At 59.5% G+C, this 21,075-nt stretch overlaps 8 protein-coding genes across 8 annotated transcripts; 3 read left to right on the top strand and 5 right to left on the bottom strand.

The window, feature by feature from the left end:
- Positions 1-119: 119 nt before the first annotated feature.
- Positions 120-3,090, top strand: BXZ73DRAFT_99673 (peptidase S28; the record flags this gene model as incomplete). Its single annotated transcript, XM_048028081.1, has 11 exons — positions 120-501; positions 560-602; positions 664-778; positions 1,639-1,920; positions 2,020-2,187; positions 2,241-2,279; positions 2,334-2,438; positions 2,492-2,572; positions 2,634-2,748; positions 2,803-2,895; positions 2,957-3,090. The coding sequence occupies 11 exons, from the start codon at positions 120-122 to the stop codon at positions 3,088-3,090; spliced, it is 1,557 nt and encodes a 518-aa protein (XP_047879593.1).
- Positions 3,091-5,430: 2,340 nt separating this feature from the next.
- Positions 5,431-5,817, bottom strand: BXZ73DRAFT_44101 (uncharacterized protein; the record flags this gene model as incomplete). Its single annotated transcript, XM_048019273.1, has 1 exon — positions 5,431-5,817. The coding sequence occupies one exon, from the start codon at positions 5,815-5,817 to the stop codon at positions 5,431-5,433; it is 387 nt and encodes a 128-aa protein (XP_047879592.1).
- A 320-nt stretch (positions 5,818-6,137) lies between these two features.
- BXZ73DRAFT_99671 (uncharacterized protein) lies at positions 6,138-8,469 on the top strand (the record flags this gene model as incomplete). The annotated part of the gene is made up of 6 exons (XM_048028080.1): positions 6,138-6,565; positions 6,625-7,277; positions 7,329-7,421; positions 7,477-7,554; positions 7,612-8,018; positions 8,092-8,469. 6 exons carry the CDS (start codon positions 6,138-6,140, stop codon positions 8,467-8,469), a joined length of 2,037 nt encoding a protein of 678 aa, XP_047879591.1.
- A 330-nt stretch (positions 8,470-8,799) lies between these two features.
- On the bottom strand, positions 8,800-9,801 carry BXZ73DRAFT_89088 (uncharacterized protein; the record flags this gene model as incomplete). The annotated part of the gene is made up of 2 exons (XM_048025161.1): positions 8,800-8,868; positions 8,935-9,801. The coding sequence occupies 2 exons, from the start codon at positions 9,799-9,801 to the stop codon at positions 8,800-8,802; spliced, it is 936 nt and encodes a 311-aa protein (XP_047879590.1).
- A 1,170-nt stretch (positions 9,802-10,971) lies between these two features.
- BXZ73DRAFT_44192 (UPF0052-domain-containing protein) lies at positions 10,972-12,985 on the bottom strand (the record flags this gene model as incomplete). The annotated part of the gene is made up of 11 exons (XM_048019291.1): positions 10,972-11,100; positions 11,159-11,309; positions 11,359-11,413; positions 11,470-11,549; positions 11,604-11,721; positions 11,778-11,973; positions 12,027-12,083; positions 12,135-12,225; positions 12,281-12,350; positions 12,412-12,612; positions 12,682-12,985. 11 exons carry the CDS (start codon positions 12,983-12,985, stop codon positions 10,972-10,974), a joined length of 1,452 nt encoding a protein of 483 aa, XP_047879589.1.
- Positions 12,986-13,443: 458 nt separating this feature from the next.
- BXZ73DRAFT_76155 (uncharacterized protein) lies at positions 13,444-14,870 on the top strand (the record flags this gene model as incomplete). The annotated part of the gene is made up of 4 exons (XM_048022367.1): positions 13,444-13,820; positions 13,876-14,321; positions 14,481-14,680; positions 14,745-14,870. 4 exons carry the CDS (start codon positions 13,444-13,446, stop codon positions 14,868-14,870), a joined length of 1,149 nt encoding a protein of 382 aa, XP_047879588.1.
- A 383-nt stretch (positions 14,871-15,253) lies between these two features.
- On the bottom strand, positions 15,254-15,792 carry BXZ73DRAFT_76154 (uncharacterized protein; the record flags this gene model as incomplete). The annotated part of the gene is made up of 2 exons (XM_048022366.1): positions 15,254-15,300; positions 15,396-15,792. 2 exons carry the CDS (start codon positions 15,790-15,792, stop codon positions 15,254-15,256), a joined length of 444 nt encoding a protein of 147 aa, XP_047879587.1.
- Positions 15,793-19,263: 3,471 nt separating this feature from the next.
- Positions 19,264-20,725, bottom strand: BXZ73DRAFT_44144 (chorismate synthase; the record flags this gene model as incomplete). Its single annotated transcript, XM_048019283.1, has 5 exons — positions 19,264-19,839; positions 19,900-20,165; positions 20,218-20,440; positions 20,496-20,582; positions 20,636-20,725. The coding sequence occupies 5 exons, from the start codon at positions 20,723-20,725 to the stop codon at positions 19,264-19,266; spliced, it is 1,242 nt and encodes a 413-aa protein (XP_047879586.1).
- Positions 20,726-21,075: the final 350 nt, after the last annotated feature.

Below are 21,075 nucleotides of genomic sequence, written 5' to 3'. Positions count from 1 at the left end.
TCCCATATGACAACTGGAGTCCTTCGAACATCGGATCCTGTCTTCTTGGTTCCGCCGTCTAGACATATATAATGGCCCGCCCCTCACGATGTCCGTTTCCTCCTCCGTAACCTGGCGCCATGCTCCTCGGTGCATCTCAGCTCGTCGGAACTGCTCTCCTCGCCGCCTTGAGCGGAGCGCAGGCTTTCACTCCTGTATCACCTCTAGCAATCAAGCTCGCGGCCAAGCAGCCCAAGTCCTCTCTCTCTCGGCGACAGAGTTCGGAGTTCCCGCTCTATAACTTCACCCAACCTCTCGATCACTTCCAGGACACCGGATTCACGTTCCAGCAGCGCTACTGGCTCAGCGACCGCCACTACAAGCCAGGCGGTCCCGTCATCGTCTTCGAAGCTGGTGAAGGTCCCGGGGACGCTCGCATCCCAATCCTAGACACGGGTATTGTGGACATCCTCGCGAACGCTACCAATGGCTTGGGTATCATACTTGAGCATAGGTACTATGGTACGTACACTCACGCGGCGTCGTGACTACGTTGTTGACCTTGATGGTCACTTCTCAGGAGAGTCCATCCCCGTACTCAATTTCACCACCGACTCGTTGAGGTACGACTGCATACAGTCACGTCATGGCACATATGCTGATCGTATCTCGTCGTGTGCACAGGTGGTTGAACAACGAGCAAGCGGCCGCAGACTCTGCCAACTTCATCGACAACGTCACATTCCCGGGCATCGACGCTGACCTCACGGCACCCGGCACTCCATGGATATACTACGGCGTCAGTCCTCCTTTCTTCCTTCCTTCTCGCATTCATGCTCCACATGGCTCTCGCCAAAAATAACCCGCACCACATGTACCCAAGCGCAGAACGCCAGGCATCGCATGCGCGGCCCTATCATCTCTGTATTCGCACGTCCACTACTAGCACGACCCCAGTGATGAGAAATGTGAGCGCCCGCGAGATCAAACCATGAGAATCTCAACCATTACTGCTGCGATAGTCTTCGGATTTTGTACACATGCTGGCAGTGTCGTAAGAAAGCGATTTGCAAAATTTCAGAGGAAACGGGTACGTATTGCGCCCCCAGTGGGCGAACCGGCCGCGGACCCTAGTTATGAGAAATTTCGCCGAGGCTCAGTCACGGCACGGGTCACGCAGCCGACATCAACTCCGCTCGGCTAGCCCGTCGGACGCGTCCAGTGATGACAGCATCCTCCCTGACGGCAACGTCGGAGACTGAAATTCACTCACGTTCTGTGGCCGAAGTCACGCTTGAACCGACCCAAAGTGCGTTTTCGCCCCCCTCCCGCAGATATTGTGCCGGAGAATTCGAATTAAGGCAGCCATCGTTCATCCAACACCCCTCGCGCAGCTTCAACCTAAGCGCTGTTCATGGGATCGTAGCCGACGGGTATCAAATCCTCGACTTTTCTCATTCGAGAGATGTTTGCCAAAGATCGGGCTTGTTTCTGCACGGAACGACGTCGTTCTTTTTGCAAACGAAAGTTAACACATACTCCTACCAACATGTGAATTTTCAACATTATCGGACGAGGGACGGGACCGTCAGACCAGATTTCTCAACACTGGGGCCTTTCTCATCACTGGGGTCGTGATAGTAACACTCCTACTCACAGGGCTCATACGGCGGCGCTCGGGCCGCGCACATGCGCGTGCTCTACCCCGACCTCGTCTTTGGCGCAATCTCCTCGAGTGGTGTCGTGCACGCGACCGTCGACGACTACTTCTACTTCGACATTATCCGCCAGTTCGCGCCCGCGCCGTGCATGGCGCGCGTCGCCGAGGCCATCGAGGAGGTTGACGCGCTCCTCGAGGCGAACGCGACCCATGACGCGATCAAGGACGTCTTCGGTCTCTCCGGCCTGTCATACGACCCAGACTTTGCGTCACTACTGTCGGTGAGTTGAGATGTACTGTAGGCGCGTGGAGTGCGCTGTGGGAGTATCCGATGCCAGTCGGAGGCTACACTAACGACGCATCGTTTCGTTTTGTCACAGTCGCCGCTCGGCGGGTGGCAGAACACGAACTGGGACCCATCGATCAGCAGCTTGGGCTTCGCCCGCTTCTGCGCGGCCATCGGCCCCGTCGACAATGCGACCGTGGCCACCCCGCAGGGTATCACCGTCAAGAATTCTACGTTCGCATACGCGAAGTACATCATTAAAGTAGAGCGCTCACTCTTCTCGCGTTTGACAAAATTAGCTGACCTTGTCGCCAGGAGTTCTCTTCAGCTTGCCCTCCAGAAGAACAAGACCAGGTGCGTGTACTGACCTAGATGGATTCCGCTCCGACGCTGATATCATGGCTACAGTGCTTCGGAAGCATCACTGATAAAGAGTTTTACGAGCAGACGGACCTCTCGCAGACCTGGCGCACATGGAGCTTCCAAGTTTGCACCCAGTGGGGCTTCTTCATGGTGCGTCCCAAAGTCCCACTTGCTGGTACTTTCTACCATCTTATGCCTTCTAGACCCCGCCTCCGGACCCTTCGGTTCCCCGCATCATCTCTAAGCTCCTCACGATCGACTATGGCGAGCTCACCTGCAAGCTGGTACGTACCACTGTCCATCTGTTCTGTCTCTGAACCTCAAAACCCCATCACACTCGCGCAGGCCTACGCTCCCGGGGAGTTCTTCACCGTCCCGCCTCTCCCCGACGTCGAGTCGGTGAACAAGCTCGGCAGCTACAACATTGCCGCCGACCGCCTTGCGATCATCGATGGCCAAGGTGGGTCGCTCTTCTTTTTGCGAAGTTGCGTGAACTCATGCTGTCTTTTCTTAGCCGACCCTTGGCGGGGCGACTGCCCGCACAGCCCTGACCCCGCTGCGAAGCCTCGTCCTGACACGACCCTGCGCCCCTTCAAGCTCATCCTCAGTACGTCAGGGCCGGCTTTGTCCTCGTTTCCACACATTTGACGCCGGCGTCAATACAACAGACGGCTCTGTACACCACTGGGACGAGAACGGCCTGGCTAACCCGAGCGCGGAGCCTCCCTTCATCCACGAAATTCACCAGGAAGAGATCGCGTTCGTGAAGGCGTGGCTTGAGGACTTTGTGCCTCCTTCGTAACGACGTCTATGGGGTCTGAACAACGCGTATAAGACATACTACAGGTGTTCGGTCATGTCTAGAGCCGCCACTTATATCCGAAGTCAGAGAGCATGGTCCGAACTCAATCCGGAAGGTTGAACTCGGACATAACCTCGAAGTGAGTTTCTTATCAGCCAGACGATCGACTTCCCTGTTCTTCTTCACTGTCAATATCGACAAAATTTATGGCTTCATGGAGGGCCACATGCAGATTTCGTGGGTTTGATGCTGGCTTCCGAAGAGCATCCACTGCCATTGACCCCGTGCTGCCTCTCAAGCTAACCACATGCAGAACTCTCTCAACGCTATGCTTGAAAAGAACTAAAAGATATGCACCACAGCACAGCCGCCATTCGTTAATTGGCTTCCCCACGCACCCATCAACACCTTCTGCGGTCCTTCCAGCCAACGCTCATTGGACTTCAGTGGGCGCCCACATGACCTAGTAGAAGCACAACACTCGGGTCTGCTCCGAAATCGATCGTTGGCTGACCACAATCACACCGGCGAGAACAACGGCGAGAGGCCGAGACTCCCGGTCAGCCCTACTCGCTTTCGCGGAGCCGAGTCTGAAACCGCCAGCCTCCGTCCTATATAACGCCCCCGTCCGCCGAACCTGCTCTCTCCTCAGAACCACCACTATCGGTGAGCCTTCCTCCTTCTTCCCGTCCGCGTCACGACCACTCATCCTCGTTCTCGTCTACAGTGTGGTGGGAGGTCTGGCTGTCCCTGGAATGTGTGCGTCCCTCGGGCCCTTCTCCTCTCCTCGATCTCTCACTCATGTGCCACTCGCACTCGCCACAGATGGGAAACAGCAGACTTCTCGGCAGGCGGCATGCGAACCTGACCCACACACTCTCGCCCAAGCGGGAGGGGGAGGAGGGTACATATCCCAGACCCATGTGCCCCGGAGCCAGGCTCTGGGGTGCGCCGAGACGAGAGTACCTGAACCGGCACCGGGCGTCGCCTCGTACGGCGTCCGGGGCTTGAGGGGGCCGTCGGAGACGGCTACCCAAGGGACGGGGAAGCGCAATGTGGTCAAAGACTAACGCCTCCCGGACGTGTCGACTCGACTGTCCGCGGGGTGGGCGGCGGCGTACGCACCTTGCGGCCGGGCTCCTCCCTCTCTCGCGCCGGGAACTGTCATGGGCGAAGGATGCAGGGTTGGAGGGGCTCGTCACCGCTCGGTGTCGCGTCGCTATTGCGGGGGAGGACGTCGTGACAGTGAGTCTTTCGCCTTGGTTTCACGTACTCGCGAGGCTGACTCTTTGGCGTGCAGCCTCCCCCGGCGCGCGGTGTGAAGTTGTTCACAAATGTGACGCATCGCGTGTCGACCGGAGTGGGCAAACGCTCTCTTCGGTTCCTCACCCTCGCGGCGCCCCGTGCTTCACCCTCATCCTCGCACGTACGGACGCGCTCGTCTCGAGTCGTCCTGGGGCGCCGCCGTCACAGATAGTAAGTGATTCCTCGTCGCGCGCGCCGCGGTTTCTGACCACGTTGAGCTTGCAGAACACCACCCCAACCACCCCCGGGGTGCATGAACACGCCTCACGGCGCATGCATCCCCACAACCCACCCACGCCGCCACGGCACATATCTTTCTTTTACACTTTCTTTCTTTCGCAGCGGGTATCGGGGAGCGCGACTAACGTCGCCTCCCGGAATCAAGAAGCCCCCGAGGAAGGGTCGGTCTTCGTCGCGCACGCGGCGGGGTCGTTCCTGGCGCAGGCCTCTTCGTGGCCCTCGGGACTAGTACCGCTTCGGCAGGGAAGCCAACTGCGCCGAAACGGACCTGGGGATGGCATCCTAGGTGGCAATTATATGTGTCTCTGAGTGCTTCGTTCATGTAGCGGGAACCCGCACAGTTCCCGCCGTCTGATCTTCAATGACTGACACTCTGCCCCCACATAACCGTGCAGTACAGACGAACCTCGCGGCTGCCGATCCTTTCTGTTGGGCACGCTCCGGTGAGCAAGTGTTTTGTTCTATTGAACCTGCGGCGAGCTAATCTGCCTGCTTACAGAAGACCTACCACCAACCCACGCTTTAAGACCCGCGGGGTTGTTTGTACTCTCTCGAGCGAAGTCGTCTCCCCGTCTCCCACTTCGGCGCACCGTGGCTTGTAATCCCGTAGATCACACCATTGTGTAAACCACTGTTCAAGCGACACCTTTCGTGCCCTTCTCTGTGTGCCCATGCTCGCGCCCTACTATCGATGAGAGGCACTGTGACTCCTGGCAAGGCGGCCGTGTGCCCGGATTCCAGTATGCTCCTGGTCAGACATAAACACATACGGACATGGTCCCAGAAACTCACCGTTCATGTATACATGCTGTCCTCGTCGCTATCCCTCCACTCTCCTCCCACATCCATGTCCTCCGCCGCCCCGTCTCCATCCCCCGTCTCGGCTCTCGCGCCCCTCGCCTCGACGCGCACGACGAGCCTCCACGGGACCATGACCTGCCCGACGTACCGTGGGCCCGCGCCCTCCGCGCCCGCGTCCGGGCCGACGCGGTACTCGTCCGTGTTGACGAGGAGGACGTTGAGCTGCTTGTCGGTGCCCGCGAACGTGCCGAGGAAGACGCGGCCGTCGGCGACGGACACGCGCAGCGGTGTGCGGAGCAGCGCGGCCACGTCGGCGACGCTCGACGTCGGCGGGGACGTGCGTGGGCGGGGTGGGGCGGTCGCGACGGGAGGCGAGGACATCGGTAGTCGAGCTCAAGATGGGTGTAGGAGGAGAAGCTAGAGACGGGGGTGAAGGCCTCGGAGCGCGCGCTGGGCGCCGTGGGCACGTCATGCGCAGTGCGAGCGTTCGTCGACCAAGGGTGCACGCACGACTCTTGAGACCATACACGACGTGGTTGTGCACGAATCTCGACAGTGCCGCCTCCACATTCGCCCGTGGCAGCTAGCAGTGCCTCCGATCGACCATGGTCCTTGCATCCCGCCCACCACCTGCGCACCGGCATCCACGCCTGCTGAAATTACTGTCGACTCTGCTCTAGACGCAGGGCTCCCCTTCAACCATGGCCTCACTCCCTACGACTACTCAATCCCCCGACCTCCCCATAAAGCCTCCAACAAGATCTTCGACGGAGCCACCAACCGAGTCACCCGAGGCCGTGGCGCGGGAAATCCTCCCTCTCTCCACTCGGGGTACCCGACCCATTAGTTCTATCAGCACGAACATGGCGTATGAACACGCAGAGAATGCAAACAGGGTCAAGGTATTGGGAAACATCTCCTTCATGATGTCCCCAGGTGGCCCAGAAGACGCGAGAACACATGTTGTTGGAGTCATCGGTCGCATAGACCGGGAGGGTATCCACGCAGTCATCACGTCGGGCAACGCACGTCGTGAAGATATAGATGGCAACCAAAGCTCGCTCAGTCTCATCGCAGCATCTGATCAGAGGGGCGCCGATCTGTTGGACAGCTGGGACCAACCCTTTAGGTGCGTTTCGTCGAACTGCTTGATTCCTTCACGGCGTAGTCATTGATCCCAATATGCAGGGAATTCGACGACTATGATGCCTACGTGGTTGACGCGACCTCTGTCATCCAGCATTTCTGTGCCGGTGTCTCCGATCCCACCATCCATTCCTGGAAGGCGTTCATGTTCATCATCAGCCGCTGCTACCACAAGTTGCTTGCCCGCCTGGAGAATGGCGACAAAGTCTGGGGTGGGCCGAACGGTACTGAGCACGACCATCCGGCGAGTTACATCTATCGAGCGTACAACGAAGGACCAGCGCCATTGGTCTCGGAGGCGTATTTCGAACTCAAACTGCCCCCTCCTCTCATTCAGAAGACCCTCATTCAGCGGTGGGGCCTTGAGCCATCTTCCTCCGCACCAAGCTCAGCCTCACACTCACCTGGCAACGCCGCTGCAGCTGAGCGCCGACATTTCAGGGTCTCGAACGACAATGCGCCACGATGGTCGCAAGTAGTCCACGATGTGGTGCAGGATATCAGGCAGTTCCTTCATGCGATGGTCACTAGGCAAACCCCATACGAGCCCAAAGACTACGTCACGTTGTACGACTCCATGTCGGTTTTGAAGGTGTTGTTATCGGCAGGCGTCGTGGCGCATCTCATCACCGCGAACATGGGGGTTCGCTTGTCCACTTCACGCGACGCAGGGCCGAAAGGTCTAGATCTCCGCAGTGAGTCGCTGTCTGCGACAGGCCTGAGTGCAATGTCTGATCTATACGCAGGCATTCTCGAGCCGATCAAGGATGCCTCGAAACAGCTCGACAAGGAATCGGACCAGCTCGATATCAATGATATATTTTCTAAACTGTCCCAAGGTGTGCTGCGCCTACACTTCCTATCTGTGTAGCATGTTGCTCACGAGCCGGGCAGAAACCAACCCCGATGAACCTACGGACACGGAGGCCAGTGACGGGGACGACACGGACGACGACGATGACTGTGATTCTGGTTTGTTTCTGTTGTCTATGTAGCACCTCGACCACGTCCTGAACCTTTTTCGTGTAGGTCTGGCGGATGCACGTATCGAGCGGGGGGAAACACCGACATCCCACGTCATCAGACACTTCAAGACGTTAGTGGCTCCCCTCAACACCCTCAACACCCTGCGTCGACTGCGCAGGGCGCATTCAGCCGCAGTGAAAGTCTACCATTACAAGGGTGCCGCCCTCGCGTCGACCGGGTCACCGGCTGTATTCAAGGACGTTTTGGAGGCAGCACAGAAGATCGGCTTGAGCGTACCTAAACAATCGCGCTTCAGTGAGGTGCTGGAACACCCCGAGAACGCGAAGCTCAATGGCGCACTGCACGCTGAGGCAGAGCTCTTGACCCTCGCCTGGTCTGTCCGCGCACAGCCTGAAGCTGTCAAGAGACTGTTCAGTGACGCCTTCCCCGACCTGGAAAACATCTCCGAGGTGCGTTTCGAAGTTCCGAAGAGTTGGCAAGTTGGCATTCGTCGACGGCCACTAACGTCGTCACCGCTCGCAGGGCGACGCAATCCCGATGGGAGTATGCAAGAAACCCTGCTACTGCTGCTTCCTCCTCGCACAGAAGCTCGCCTCGACGGCACTCACGGGAAACAATGCCGTCAAGTTCATCCTTCCCGGGACTCATGCGACAGTCTATCCCTGGGTTCCCCCCGACGGTCTACCGTTGGCGGTCCTCCAGAGTATCAGGGGTGACCTGAAGGTGGTTCTGACGCAAGCTATCAACGAGGCTCTACGGACGACCGGCTCGGCGCAGAGCTCGCCATTCAGCGATGACTCTGAATTATACGACCTGTCAGATATTGCAACAGACGACGTACTGAAGCAGACCGCAGCCGAAGCTGAGGCTCGCAGGACAAGAGATCTGATGGGATCGTAGACGAACAGCTCGCTGCCTCCGAACCAGAGGACGAAGATATTGCAACAGATGACAGACATACTGGAGCAGACCGAAGCCGAGGTGTGCGCAGAACGGGAGATCCGATGTAATCATGTAATCGTAGCCGAGGAGAGTTGTGTATATTAGCGTAGACGGCTTATGAGTCTCTGTCGCTTGTACTCTCAGCAGCAGCAGTTTATGAAATCGAGGGTATCGTCCACTTTCAGGATACTATACAACAGTGTGAACAGTGCGAGGCAACACAACACCGATAGAGGGTGGCAGAGCGATGGAATCAATCCACATCGGAAAGCAAGGCGGAAAGGAGGGTCAGAGTTCCTCGTATTCGTCTTCGTCGGAACAACAGCACATGACGGGCTCCATATGCCACCACCACCACTGTCCGAAACGCACAGCGTAAGCAGAGAGCGGGCGGGGCACGGGAGGGGGCGAGACACCACTCACATGTCTGTTGAATATCCGCCACGGCCACCGCCCAAAGACGGCCTCCTCCTCGCGCCGGAGCGCGGCCGCACGCAACGCCCGCTCTGCCTCCGGCATCCTCGCCACCTCGTCCTCGTCCTCTTCCTCGTCGCCGTACATCTGCCGCCACGACGGCCGGAGGAGCGCGCCGCGCTCCCCGCGCCCGTGCGCGCCCGCGCTCCCCCGGACCCCGCGCATCCCGTGGCGCGTCATCGTCCCCTGCGCGCCCGCCGCGCCGTACCCGCCGCGGCCGTTGGACAGGTGGTGTATCACAGGCCGGCCCTGTGGCTGTTGTTGTTGCTGCTGCTGGCGGCGGGACCAGGAGCCGGACGAGGCGTACGCGCTCAGCCGGCGGCCGATGGGCCCCCACGCCGCGTTCTCGTCCGCCTGGTAGCGGAGCGGCGCCGAGATCGAGGACGAGGGCGACTCGGACGTGCTCGAGCCGGGCGTGGACCCGCCCGCGGCGGCGACGTGCGCGCGCACGCGGTGCCGGTGCACGCCCGAGGTGATGCGCACGCGGCTCCGGAAGCGGACGCGCGGGGCGGGGCGGTCGGCGCGGTCGGCGCGGCCGGCGCCCTCCGCATCGGACGAGGAGGAGGAGTCCGGCTCGGCGCCGTACTCGGACTCGTCGCCGACGACGATCACCGACGGCGGCGTCGCGGAGCGCGGCGCGGCGGGGTCGTCGTCGATCAGGTGGAGGGCGTTGCCGGGGACGATGCACGGCTTCGGGGAGGTGCCTTCGAGCGCGAGCTTCCGGTCGGCGTCGAAGAGCGAACTGAGGGGCGAGCTCGGGGCGGCGCTGAGCCCGAGCGCGACGTGCCGTGGGCGCGGCGCGGCGGGGACGGACATCGGGGAGCTCGCTGCCGGGGTCGAGTGGGGGTTCTTGGAGGCGGCCGGGTCACTGAGAGCAGACGGGGGTGTGTCGGGCGCGAGGGAGGGCGAGGATGGGGAGGAGCTGGAGAGGGCGGTCGCGGCGTCGACGTAGGCGTACTCAGGGATGCGTAGCTGGGCGGGATGGGGCGACCCTGCAGCAGGAGCTACGGGCGGAGGGTCATCTGCGGCGGCGTCGATTGCCCGTCGAGGGGGTAGAGGAGGGGGAATGCGGCTGGGCGCAGGCTCGGAGAGGGCAGGGGGAGGGGGAGGCTCGTGCACGGCGGGGGTCTTGTTGCCTGACGGGGCGTGGGGATCGGGAGGAAGGGAAGAGCGTGTCAGATGCGGGAGGGCGATGGACCCCGCAGGCCCTTGCGTGCGAGCACCGGGGACCAGGGAGCGAGGGCAAAGAGAACGGGGCACGCACCGGAGAGGAGGATGGACTTGACGGGACCAGGCTCGCGGGAGCTCGAGCGCCGCCTCGTGCAGGGTGTGCGCGTGCTGGGGGCAGATGGGAGTGCGGGGGATGCGACGGAGGCCATTAACTTGTGGACGTTGTGGACTGCAGGTGCTAGAACGTGCGGAGGTGGACGAGGGAAGTGGGCATGAGGAGAGCCGTGCAGGCTCCGACTCACAGCGGGCGGGCGAGGGGGTCGTGGCCGTAGCCGTGGCCGTGGTCGTGGTCGAAGGAGAGGAGCGAAGGCGGCCTAACCGTCGCGGAGTCGAGCCGACTGTGGCGGGCGCGATCCGCGTTCGGGCAAGCGCAAGAGTCGAGCTCAAGAGTGATTTCGGCGCAGCGATCTCGCGGCCTGCGACGTGTCGAGCTCGAGGTCCGCGCAGAGAGCAACTCCAAGTGCAACGGTGCGACGCCCGCCCCGTGTAGACTCTGGCGGGCTCGGTCTAGCCGTCGCTCGCGGTCACCGGACCTGATGCCACTGCCAGATCTGCTCGCACGCCCACTGCCGTCGCTCGCCGCGGCTCCTCCCCTGCGATAACCGTCCATCCCAGCCCGCATGGCGTGCTATTCTCGGACATTGGGCGCGCGCATGTCCGCTGAGGTCCAAGGAGAAGGAGACAGCGACAAGTCCTGAAGGCACGAGTCCATAGATATGTACAAAGTAGCAGTAAGCCCTCCGGAGTCTGGATTCTTCAGCGATCCTCAGCCACGCCGTCCAGTATTTCCTCCACGGCGCGGTGCACGCATGCAGCATCAAACTGCACCTGCTTCGTCTTCTCGTCAATGGGGCCATCGACCGCAACGCAGCGGACTCCCAGAGCCTGGAGGAGACTGAATGAGCATCCGTCGTGGATCCGCGCACAAGCCGGGAGCACGGACCGTGATTTGGCGCACGTCCACGGCGACTGCGGTGCCTTTGAGGTAGACGAGGTGGGTGATAAACGCAGAGATAGGGTATCGCGTATCTGCTTTGCTCAGGCCGCCGTACGAACGGACGTGGTGACCGTCATTCAATGTCTGCGCAATGGTGCTAGAGAGGAGCTAAGCCAAGGGCGACCCGAGAAGAGAAAGGAGCTGACCGAACGTAGTCCACCGCCGTGTACCCATCTGTCTCCCTATCGTTGACTGAATTCACTGCCCATCGGTCGCGTGAGCAAGAACGGCGATAGCGAGAGCAGGCTGCCACTCACGTAGAAGCACCTTTGCCTTGAGCTTGCGCGAGCCAGCGATTGCGTTCGCCACACCCTTCAGGGCCAAGCACGGCATGATGCTAGGAACGCCATGTCAGAATTGGCGATTCCATCATGGACCCGGGTGCACTTACCTTGTCCAGAGCGATCCGCACGAGTAAATGAGAACATCATGGCACGACAGCGCAGAAATGTAATCTGGGTTTGGCGTGGGATGGATCTCGTTGCCATACGCGTTGATGTAGTACAATCCTAAATGTTTGGTCAGGCCAGGACGAAGCGTCAACATATGTCTGGTGCGAACGCACTGCTGATGGGAGCACTGAGTGGCTGGAACTTGTGCTTCTCCTCCGCCTGGAACATCACGTTCCGTGCACGGGGAAGCGTTCCGTCCAAGGGATCAACGGGGGAGGTAGGATCGGATTCAAAGGAGAAATCGATGCGCGGGGCGTCGCGAACGGGATGCGAGATCTCGCACTGGCCTACCAACCTCTCGCCGTTCCCCTGGGGAAAGCAGCTCAGATCTACAACTTCAGCCGTGAAGTGTTGAAGCTCACCAGCTCGGCGGCAATGGTGACTGTGTGGTTAGTGACAATGACTGGAAGTATATTCGCCTGACGATTATAAGTATATGCTGCACTTCGTAAGGGGAAACTGAAACAGACCTGGCTGTTTGTCATAGACGAAAACAAGAAGATGGCCGAAGGCAAAGACCGGAAGAAAGCTTGTGCCGCAGACAAGAAGTAATTCCCGATACTGCAGCATTCCGACATGAGCGACACCCTCGAGAAACTCAAAAACAGTGACGCACCTCCCATTGACGAACGAGAAGTTCTTGTGCGCCCGCGAGAGGATCTCGCTCTCAAAGTGCACGAGGAACGCTGCCGCGCACGCATCCCATGGATCCCGCGCGCGCAGGACGAGACGGCGAGCAGAACGCACCTCTGATCATCTCCTTGCGGTCGCTCGGGATCCCCGCCCAAAGCTTGCTCCGGCCCTCGACGATGTCCCGCCACTCGTCGCGCGCCTCGCGCTCGGTGCAGCTCGCCGGGAGCCGGTACGCGAGCAGGGTGCGGATCGCGTCCAGCGGCGAGCCCGGGTCCGCCTGTGGTATGAGGCGGATGAGGCGCGAGCGGATGTCGCCTGCGCATGCGTACCCCGGAGGTGGACTGAGCACATCGAAGAAGCACAGGGAGGAAGGACGAGAAGCACCTATGGACGGCCCGCCAAGCACGCGGATGATCTCGCTCGAGGACCCGCCGTCGTCGGAGACGGGCAGGATGTAGCACGCCGTCCGGCCGAACGCGGCGCAGATGGAGTTGCAGCCGGTGCCCCCGGAGAGGACGACGAAGGAGGGCTTGCCGGCGAGCGTGCTCGGGGTTTCGGCGAGGAGGGTCGGATGACGGTCGGGGGGCGCGGGGATGACGGGCTGCGGCTGAGTGGGGAGGTCGAAGACGGAGGACCCACTGGGGCTCCCCGGAACAGCGTTGGGGGAAAGGGCGAAGAGGTTGCTCATCGTGGAGGGTGGTGAGTCCGTGGACAGCGCGTCGAACGTTGAGACGTGGAAGAAGAACGTCGAGGGGAGGCGGTGATGCAGGTCGAGTGATGAAAGGCAGCGGCGGGGACCATGGTGGATCGGAGGCAAGCAGCGCACTACGTGCGGGCGTACGTGGACTGTTGTGGAGTTCTGTGCAATCTCGCCGGCGAGACCGTCGCGAAGCGGGATGTTGTGCGTGTGCCGTCGACGATGAAGTTCGCGTTCATGCACGAGCTGGGCAGCCAGCCAAGGTCGCCGTCTCAAACGTCGAGTGTGCTCCGCGCGCGCTCCGAGGCACCAGTACTGGCGCTTATGTAGGCGTCCCTGCACACTTGAGTCTCTCTTGTCGTCCCTTAATTCGTCGACTCATCCATGGCCTCACCCCCAGCGACGACTCGGTCGCCTAACTCTCTGTGATATCCAAAACGGAAAACCTGATGGCGTCCTCCTCCGACTCTGCTGCGAAGCCCTCGCCGACGTCGCCACCCGAGTCCCTCCAGGTCGTGGCACAGGATATCCTCGTTCTCTCCATCCTCGCTCGGGATGTCCGACCCATCGATCCCGTCGGCATGCGGACTACTGGAGGGACCAAAGACTTGGGTAACCTCTCCTTCATGATGACTCCGGGCAGCAAACAAGAGGCAGGAGCGAGCGTCGGAGTCATCGGGCGGATGGACGGGGAGGGCTTGCACGCAGTCGTCATGTTGCGCAACGCACATTGTAACGACCCAAGCAAATCTGATATCAAACCCATCCCGGCCTCCACTCAGAGGGGTCGTGAACTGCTGAAACGCGGCTGGACCCGACCACAGAGGTGCATTTTGTCGGGTGGCTCGTATCGTTCCGGAGTTACTGATCCCAATGTCCAGGGACTTTTCCGACTATGATGCGTACATGGTCGACGCAACCTCAGTCATCCAGTACTTCTGTACTGGTAGCAGCGATCGAGAAGATATTACCGCGGACTCCTTTACCACTTTCGCATTTATCGTAAGCCGCTGCTATCACAAGTTGCATGCCCGCATGGAAAACGGCGACAAAGTCTGGGGTGGGAAGGCGGGCACTGAGTACAACCATCCGTCGAGCTACATCCGTCGAGCATACGAGGGAACAAACCCACCATCGGTCCCGGAGGCGTACTTCGACCTACCTCTACCCCTTGACATTATCAAGAACATCCTCACTGGGCGGTGGGGCCTTAAGCCATCCTCCCCCTCCGCATCGAGCGATTCCCCCCTACCTGGCAACACCGCTCGGAGCCGACGGTTCAAGGTCTCCAACGACAATGCGATACAGTGGTCGCGAGCAGTGCACGGTTCGGTGCAGGATATCAGGGTGTTCCTAGATTGGTTGAGTCGACGGATGATAAGCCCTGCACGGGGGACGACTATTTGGGTCTGCTGAACTCCATGATGGTCCTACGGGCGTTGTTATCGGCCGGCGTCGTGGAGACACATACCGCCTTATCCGGCAGGGAAATTCAGTAAGACTGGGAGGGTGTGTCCGGATGTCGCCGCCAACGACCTCAACCACTCCGTCGCGATCAACGATGCGCTAACGCTCGTCGCGGCGGGCACGTTCGCGTCGACACCGACGTTCGCCTCCTTGGTGTCCGCGATCAACGACGCGCGACTCGCCACGGGAAAGACTCCCGTTGGGTGCATCAACCATGCCGTACGTGATGTTCCGACCGTGTTGTGACTGCTTTTTGGTGCTGACGGGACGTTTCATACGATAGCTGGACGAATTTGCGGACGCGTTTAATGACGTTGCCCTCGGCGGCAACCTAGGGTGCAACACGACGGGGTTCACGGCCTCGGGGGGATGGGATCGGGTGTCTAGCTTGGGTACGCCGGACTTGTGAACGGACCAGTATTGTTATTTACTTCCGCAACAAGGCAGCCCAATGATAGCAAAGCCTCTTATCAAATGTATAGCACGACCCACGCCGAGGCCTCGTAACTAGAATCCAAACACAGTATCTGAATACATGACTAGTGATTCTGGGTGGGCTAGTAGCGTCTGAATGTCAAATTTGTTCTCCAAACCTGTTAGGTTGAATCACCCACCAGAGGTGGCCAAAGTGCTGTGCTCGGTGGCGCCACAGCGAGATATGCCGGTACGGTGTTCATAATCGGAAGGGGCGGGGGCTGATCTCGCCGTCATATCTCTGCCAAGCATACGGTGAAAAGTGACTTACAACGTATGAATAGCAGTGCCCTTCCTGCTCTCGTCTATGGAGCCAACCTAGTTGTTTTCGTCCATTGAAAAAGGCTCGCTCCAGTAACCCCCACCTGGCGTTGCGATAAAGGTACCCATCAACTGTTGAACAGGCCAACTTTGTGTTCAAGAGACTGAATATACACGTCGAAGGATCAGGTGAGCTCACCATCGGAATGCGGTCCACGATGGAACTGCACATATTTGACATGTTTAAACTCCTCGAGGTCGCGCAGCGAGCGTGGATACCAGTGATCGGCGACCTTCTCTGCGTCCTTGTCGAGAAAAACGTCCGGAGCGGGGTCACCGACGGGTACGAACGCGAAACGGCAGGCCAGCACCCAGCCCTGAGAACAACGGAAGAAATCTTGGCTGTCGACAGGGCCGTAGGGGACAAGATTTGGCGCCCTGAGTAGGAATTTATGGTCGAAGTATACCCGCGTCCGAAGGATTGTGGCCATTTCAAGCCCGGGAACGCCACAGGCCTTCGCGAGTATATGTTTCGCGGCTTCTTCGGAAAAAAGGTAGCCTCCAATGTAGGAGGAGAAATCGAGATACGAAGACATCGGAGTTGGAAAGTGTTGTAGATTGAACTACGAATGGTGACCAAGGGAGGTGGCTCAAAGACGGGGAGCGGGCTGAGCAATGGTGGGGTCTGCGCACTCCTCTTATACAAGGCCCCACTGGGATATGCAACCGACGAGATGATTCGGCGTCAGGAGGGGAAATATACCCAACTTGAGAGACACAGGGGACTTGAAAAGGGGCGCCACAACAGGGGGTTGGGTTTGTAAACCCCAGGAACCCTACAGTTAGATAGTGGTGGGAGTCGCCGCTCGGTCGCTCGGCGACCCCGGCTCGCGAGGATTTCGGCGCAAAGCCTAATGCGAAGGGATATATATGAACCTCATGCATCATGAACGAAGACCCGCGTATCGTGGGGATTTGCGAGCAGCTGGCTGGCGTCTCGCTGTGGACCAGTGCCATTGTACCGCATCCAGTCTTCAAACGGAGAGCAATGTTATGGCCTACGACCATCGCATCTACGCGGCACCTCGTTCCCCTAGTACTGGCTCCGGGGCACATGGGCCTGGGATATGTACCCCCTCCCCTTCCCGCCTGAGCGAGAGTGTGTAGGTCAGGTTCGCATGCCGCCTGCCGATAGGTCTGCTGTTTCCCATCTGTGGCGAGGACGAGTGGCATGTCAGCGGCTAGAGCGCGATGAAGGGGAGAAGGGCGGGGGCGTACACATTCCAGGGACAGCCAGACCTCCCATCACACTATAGCCTAAAAAGACGAAGATGACTGGGCGTAGCGCGGGGTAGGGTAGAAGAAGGGGAAGGCTCACCGATGGTGATGGTTCTGGGGAGAGAGCGTGTTTGGCGGACGGGGGCATTATATATGGGACGGAGGCTGGTTTCAGACTCGGCTCCGCGACAGCGAGTAGGGCTGACCGGGAGTCTGGCCCTCTCGCCGTTGTTCCCGCCGGTGTGATTACAGCTGTTTCCGAAATGATTGCCCGACCAACTCCGATGATACGCGAGCTCGCATCACACGCGAGCTGCACGAACGCACACGAGAAAATCGAAAAAAATCGAAAAAATCGTCCTCATCGTCTGCAGCGGTTTTGCGCCCTCCGCTCCATTCCTTTTGTCTCTGCTTCACATCTCATCATGCCTGGGTGCTATGTCTCGCGAGATATCAAGCTTCAAGGCTTGTGCGATCTACTTGCGGTCGGTTCAAGGCTGGTCGCGGGTCGACGTGGCTGAAGTCCTGGGAGCGTCTATACGTTCTATCCGACGATGGGAGGACGACTACAAGACATTAGAGCAGCCGGATTCTCTGTGGTCGCTGCCCTCTGCTTCCACCCGCGGTCCTAGAGGATCTGCGATATATCCTCTCCCACCCTTCGATGTACCTCGACGACGAAGTCGTCAAGTGGTGCATTGAAACCCACGGTATTCGCATCTCTCTCACCACTGCCCACCGTACCCTCGTCCATCTCGGGTTTTCGTACAAGAAAATGTGAAAGGAGGCAGCCCAACGCGACGAGATCACCCGGCATTGGTGGCACGCCCAGGACGAGTCAAACAAGGACAACCGAACTGTATGAGTGCGCTTTGAATGGGCAGCGTGCTGGCTGACCAGGGCCGACGCTTCTCCGTCCTCCCCGCCCTCACATTGGACGACATTCTCCCCGTGTGGGTGGTGCAGGATGGTGTGGAGTCCTACCGGCGATTGGGTTGTCACAGAGCTGGTATGTCGTGTCAACTCGTCTCGGTCCTCATCCCGTCTCAGCGGTCTCTTTGATAGCTGCCCAAGATGAACCCGTTCTCGAGCCCAAACAGTGTTCTCATTGTCGACAATTGCCGCACACACACGAGTGAAGCAGTTTGCGAGGCAGTGGAAGCAGCCAGTGAGTGCGGAACATGCTCTTTCGGCTGGAATTTCGCCGTATTAACGGTGCAAAGGGTGTCTGCTCATATACCTTCGTCGGCAACGGGACTACATGGGTGGAGACGACGCCTTTCCGGAGAACGAGCTCATTGAGGCCTGCTATGCTGCTGTCACCCCGGAGAAGGCTCACGGCTGGTACAGGCATAGCGGTTGCCTGTAGGTATGTAGTTGCTTCTGTGAATTCATGCTTCGGCCCCGACACGAACACCGTTAAAGCTCTCCCAGTCCCTACCCGTGCTGCTTCATACGTGCACGATGGCGTTGCATCTCGCGCTCGCGCTCTCAAGGTACCACATGGGTTTGAGCATGGTCAGTCTCACGCGGTGCATCATGGTGGTCGTTGTGTGGAATGTGCTCGGCGCGCGGGGCGACGGCGAGTGCTGTACGATCCTCGCCGTCATCGTCAACAGTGTGCTGCAGGTTGTCCTCTACGTGTCGCTTGCACTGCTGTGGATCGTGACGTGTTTCGTGGTGCTCAAGACGATGTCGCGCGTATTCCTCGAGACGTGCTTCGCCGCCCATGACCAGGCAGGAAGTTGCGACGTGCGATAAAACCGTGCGTCGCGCATCTCTCTGTTGCCTTCTGTGTCGTCCATGTGGCGGAAAGATATGTAGAGCCAGTGTTAGAGCAGGAAGGAGGTAAAAACAGAAGCGTACAAGGTGTCGCTGGCACGCTCTCGCTGTCCGACCCCAATTTCCATCATTTTCCGAATTTTCTGCGTCGCTCGCGTCGGCTCGCGTCAGGTCGTGCGCGCGCGGTGAGACTTTCCCGAATTTCTCCGAATTTTTCGGAGCATTCGTGCCTGTTGCCGCTCGCGTAGCGTCGGAGTTGGTCGGGCAATCATTTCGGCAACAGCTGTATGGTCAGCCAACGATCGATTTCGGAGCGGACCGTCCGAGCGCTGTGCTTCCAGTAGGTGATGTGGGCGCCCACTGAAGTCGACTCGGGATGATCGTTGGCAGGAAGAAGAGCATCAGGACCGCAGAAGGTGTTGATGGGTGCGTGGGGGAGCCACCCAACGAGTGGCGGCTATAGTTCCATCAATGGACGGCGTCGAGGGGACCTTGTACGTGGTCAGTAGCTTGAGAGCCACCAGAAGCTTTGAGTAGTTTCGGCAGCGGAGGGCCCTTGGAGCCGGCTTCACACCTGTAAAGGTTTCATATGCGGCGAGGAATCGTATTGGTGTCGATGACGAAGACAAGCGAACATGACCGTCCTGGCTAGACTGAATTTCGTAGTCCTAGCTCGCCCATATCCTATAAGTTCGCAGTTCCACTGCGTTAGAGAAGTCTGTTTTGGGAAGCGTTATGAACACGTACCACGCCGTCAACCGATGATAGTAGCCATGAAAACAGAGCTTGGCGTCATTTGCTTCTGGGAGGTGGGCATAGAGGATCGAGCAAGACTCCTTGTAGTCATATGTCAACGATGTTCGATGACTCTGAGGCATGCCAATGGCCCGCTTAAGCGTCTCGCCTTCACACATTGATAATTGCTGCTAGTAAAGATACAACCCGTTTCCTGTTTCTGAGTGCTCTTGACTTCCTTCCCCTCTAATGTCTATCGTCTCCTGCGCCCTCTAAGCCTCCTTCTTCGCCGCCGCCGGCTTCACCATCGTCGGCGGTAGCGTCGTGATCGGCGGCAACAGCGTCCTCGCCGCCTCGCGAGCGTTCTGGATCAGTACTTGATCCATGACCACCAGCGCCGCCATCGCCTCCACGATCGGCACCGCGCGGGGCACGACGCACGGGTCATGCCGCCCGCGCGCGGCGAGCTCGCCCGGTTCGCCGTCGTAGCGCGCCGTCGCCTGTGCTTGCGAGATCGTCGCGGGGCTCTTGAAGCCGACACGGAAGTAGATGCCCTCCCCGTTCGAGATGCCGCCCTGGATGCCCCCGGACCAGTTCGTGCGCGTGCCCATGCGCCCGTCCGGCCGCAGCACGAACGCGTCGTTGTGTCGCGAGCCCGGCACCTGCGTCCCGCGGAAGCCGGAGCCGATCTCGAACGCCTTCGTCGCGGGGATGGAGAGCATTGCGTGCGCGAGCTTCGCCTCGAGCTTGTCGAACACGGGCTCACCGACCCCGGAGGGCACGTTCCGGATAATGCAGGTAACGGTGCCGCCGATGGAGTCGTTGGCCTCCTTTGCGCGGAGGATGCGCTAGATTTCGGAGGCGGGTCAGTGCGATTGCGTGAGTAGGGAGATGTGGGCAGAACGGACCTTGACCATACGCTCAGACGTCTCGTCATGAGGGCAGCGCGTAATGGTCGCGTCGACCTGCTCGCGCGTGATCGTCTTCAGGAGCTCGACGAACTCGGGGCTGAGCACGTCCTCGACCGTGTCGTCGTCGTCCTTCGCGACCTGCCCCGGCGGCGCGACGTACGACGGCAGCTCAATCTTGCCGACTGACGATACGAACGCGACAATCTCGATCCCGTACGCCATCTTGAGGTACTTCTCAGCAATCGCCCCCGCGGCGACGCGCCCTGATCCGAGTGGGTATATGCGCGCGAAAAGGAATCGCATATGGAGACTCACCGATGGTCTCGCGTGCGCTGCTGCGCCCCCCACCGCTGCTCGCCTTCACGCCGTACTTCTCGAGATACGTCCAGTCCGCGTGGCTCGGGCGCGGGTAGAGGTCCGTCTCGGAGTAGTCCTTTGGCCGCTGGTCCTCGTTGCGGACGAAGAGCCCGATGGGCGTCCCGAGCGTGACACCATGCTCAATTCCCGACTGGAGCTGCACGAGATCCTTCTCGTCGCGCTGAAGGGGCACATATACGCGGTCGGCGGGAGAGCTGGGATGTGGTAGAAGAGACTATGCGTACGGGAGTGGTGAGGTTGCTCTGGCCCGGACGCCTGCGGCTGAGTTGCACTTGGACGTCTTGCGCGGTCAACGGCAGGCCCTTCGCTTAGCATCAGTGTGTACCCGCAGTGACCTTTGGAGCTGAGTACTCACTGGAGGGCAGCCGTCGATGATTGCGCCTACAGAAGCGCAGTGGGACTCTCCATAGGTCGTAACACGGAAGAGGGTACCGAAAGTCGACATCTTGCCTGTAGATATGCTATAGTCGTTAGAGGAGTGAAGTGTTTGGTATCAACGCGCTCTTGCCTTATATATGCGCGGTTTGGGGGAGATTTTGGGCGGTTTGCCTGCCAATATGCTGAGTGCGCTATTTGAAGGATCCGATCTCGCCGGTAATGCGACTATCGCTCACCGTGTGACGCTCTGCGCGGCTCTGTGGATAAAACAAAGGAGCGGTTGAAGGGAAGGGACGGGTGGAAGGGGCGACAGAGATGACTACGGGTGTGAAGACTGCGGAGTCGAGCTGCACGGTTTGGCCTTCACCAGTTCACCACAGTTCACCACCAGCCGAAGTTCACGCCAAAATCCAGAGT

Source organism: Epithele typhae (assembly GCF_022376455.1).
Source record: "Epithele typhae strain CBS 203.58 chromosome Unknown BXZ73scaffold_13, whole genome shotgun sequence".
In the NCBI taxonomy this organism is placed as follows: domain Eukaryota; kingdom Fungi; phylum Basidiomycota; class Agaricomycetes; order Polyporales; family Epitheliaceae; genus Epithele; species Epithele typhae.
The sequence above is the reverse complement of the archived record's forward strand: the minus strand, read 5'-3'. Positions and strand labels throughout refer to the sequence as shown.